The 2417-nt window shown below is 37.6% G+C and overlaps 1 protein-coding gene across 1 annotated transcript in view; it reads left to right on the forward strand.

Moving 5' to 3' along the window:
* The window catches only part of POMT2 (protein O-mannosyltransferase 2), a 46827-nt gene that overhangs the window by 18996 nt on the left and 25414 nt on the right, over positions 1-2417 (forward strand). The window contains exon 11 of the mRNA XM_019518749.1: positions 891-960. Within this exon, the coding sequence (XP_019374294.1) occupies positions 891-960 (70 nt within the window). The remainder of the gene's footprint in view (positions 1-890; positions 961-2417) is intronic.

The following is a 2417-nucleotide window of genomic DNA, read 5'->3' on the forward strand; positions in this document are numbered from 1 at the left end:
GATGGCAGGTTGTTCCAGACCTTGGGGGCTTGGACAGTAAAGAAATTCTTCCTTATGTTCAGCCTGAAATGGTCTCGCAGTAGTTTATAACCATTTGACCTCGTCATCCCTTGGGGTGCTCTGGTAAACAAACGTTCCCCCAGATACTGGTGATCACCCCTGACAAACTTATAGGTGGCTGTCAGATCACCCCTGAGCCTGCGCTTTTCCAGGTTAAAGAGTCCCATAGCTCTCAACCGGTCATCATTGGACCGAAACTTTATTTTCCTTCCAGATGTGATGTTCAGCTTTTTTCTGGCTAAGAGCTGTGATGATAACTTGCTAGACAACCACAGACTGCAATGAATACATACAATGAATCATATTTGATTTACCATATTTTTTTTTATTCAGAGGTGTGCCTCCCAGACTACAGGTTCCAGAATGCAATAGATTTTTTTTCTTAGTGCATGGCTGCTTGGGTCAAAATACTGTTGGACATTGGGAATAGTTGTTTGGACAGATCATCCATTATTTAGATTCCCCCATGGTATATCTGGAGCATGCTTGTTATATAGGGTTTCCTTTCTGTGTTAGTTTTGCATAATTAAAGTTGATGAATGGCTGCTAAAAATCATTCTTGATTTATATTTCTAATCTGTGCTGAACAGCGTGGTTTCATCAATTTCCCTATTGGACCCAAAGTCTTTGTTTTAGAATACTGCCATAGAGTTTTAGGGAGGAACCATCAGGGCCAGTTATTACACTTAAATTAGGGTTCATACTGCTTCTAGAATCCACTGATGTGATTTACTGAAGGCAAAAACTCGGTATTCTCAAAACTCTTCCTTCAAGAACTTTGATTCATTTTTCAGACTTGGTAATGAGATCTATTTATGCTCTCCTTACAGATCATTTGGACTCTTCTTGTACTGTGGAGTTTGTGAGACATGGAGATATAATTCGGCTGGAACACAAAGAGTAAGGATATTTCTTGGGATTTCAATAGAATCAGCATTTGAGATGGGACTGGTGATGGGAGGACTTGTCTCTAGTCCCCTCTCTGCCATGAATGCTAGGCTTGAAGACTATCAGGGTATTTTGGTGCCTGTGTCTTATGTCTGTATTTTCCTTCCTTTCACTGTGCAGCAAGAAGGTCTCCCTATTTATTCATTATGTATAGGACTTTGGTTGCCCTCAATCATGGGAAAAGTTTATGGAAAATGTAACTAGTTAAAGTTAAAAGTTAGCAGCCTTTAAAATTAACTTGAGTTAGGTTAAATATTTCCACTTTCAACTAGTTAAAAGGTAAGTTAAAAAGAGAGTAACTAGTTAAAAGTTAAGTTGATTTGTGAGAAATTCGGGAAACATGGTGAATTACCTCTTAGCATAATTTTTAATTTTCAAATGTAATGAGTGGGGTTCTTTTCCGTGAGCCCACAGAAGCCCACTAATTTACTTTGAACTCACCCTGTTTTACCTGAAAACAGTGTTATACTTGTCAAACAGTTTTCAAAATAACAATTTACCAATACCTATGCAATGTTAGATCCTTCACACCCTCTCCACGTGAAGTACTTTGTAAAAGTTAATGCATCATATAGGTATACCAGAATAGCAGAAAGGAGATATTCATAGCCAGGTGACAAATGAAAGCTGTTCCCACAGAAAAGCTCTGTTATTACAATTTTTATTGCTCAAAAGGTAACAAGAGGGTATGAAATGCATCTGAATTAGAAATAATGAAAGTGTCTGAAAATCAGAATTAGACTGAAATGAGAAAATCAGTTTAAATGAGAAAAAGAATGCTCAGTTGCATAGCAGAAAGTATTTAAACATGCTTGTTGAACTTCAGCAAAAGCTGCATTTCAAAATTTACATCTGACAATTTTCCTCTTCTGTCTTGCAAAACTAAGCCCCCACTACTGAGGGAATGATTGTGTTATAACGGATCAATAGTTTTTCATAGTAGGTAACGTCTCAGATAAGTTTCTCACATATGAGAAGTGGGCTGCTGGTCCTGATCTTCATTAAAATTAAAAAAAGTCATCATCTACTTCACCCTCACTAATTGCTCTCACTGTTACTGGGATCTGTTACTGTCTCTGTTTGTGTTTGTTTCCTTTCCTGCAGCCAACTGGCTGCCCTGTTGACTCCAGCAAATGCACAGAAAATACCAGCATGACCTAAAGAACTCTGGAACTTGTAGTTCTTAAGAGACCGTATCTCATAGGAAGGCACACTACTTTCTGTCTCTCAAACAAGAAGTCCTAGAGTTTCAATAAAGAAATATCATTCCATGCAAGTCCTAGAGAGTGGCTGTGTCAGGAAAAACTCTGGGAAAGCTGGATTTCAATTTTTTAAAACTTTTAACTTCTACTTCAAAAAAAAGTTAAAGTTAAACGTTTTTTTAACTAGTTCAAGTTAGAAGTTAGCCA

The sequence above is a fragment of the Gavialis gangeticus genome, unplaced genomic scaffold (genome assembly GCF_001723915.1).
Source record: "Gavialis gangeticus isolate Ggan-Ray unplaced genomic scaffold, GavGan_comp1, whole genome shotgun sequence".
Classification (NCBI taxonomy): Eukaryota; Metazoa; Chordata; order Crocodylia; family Gavialidae; genus Gavialis; species Gavialis gangeticus.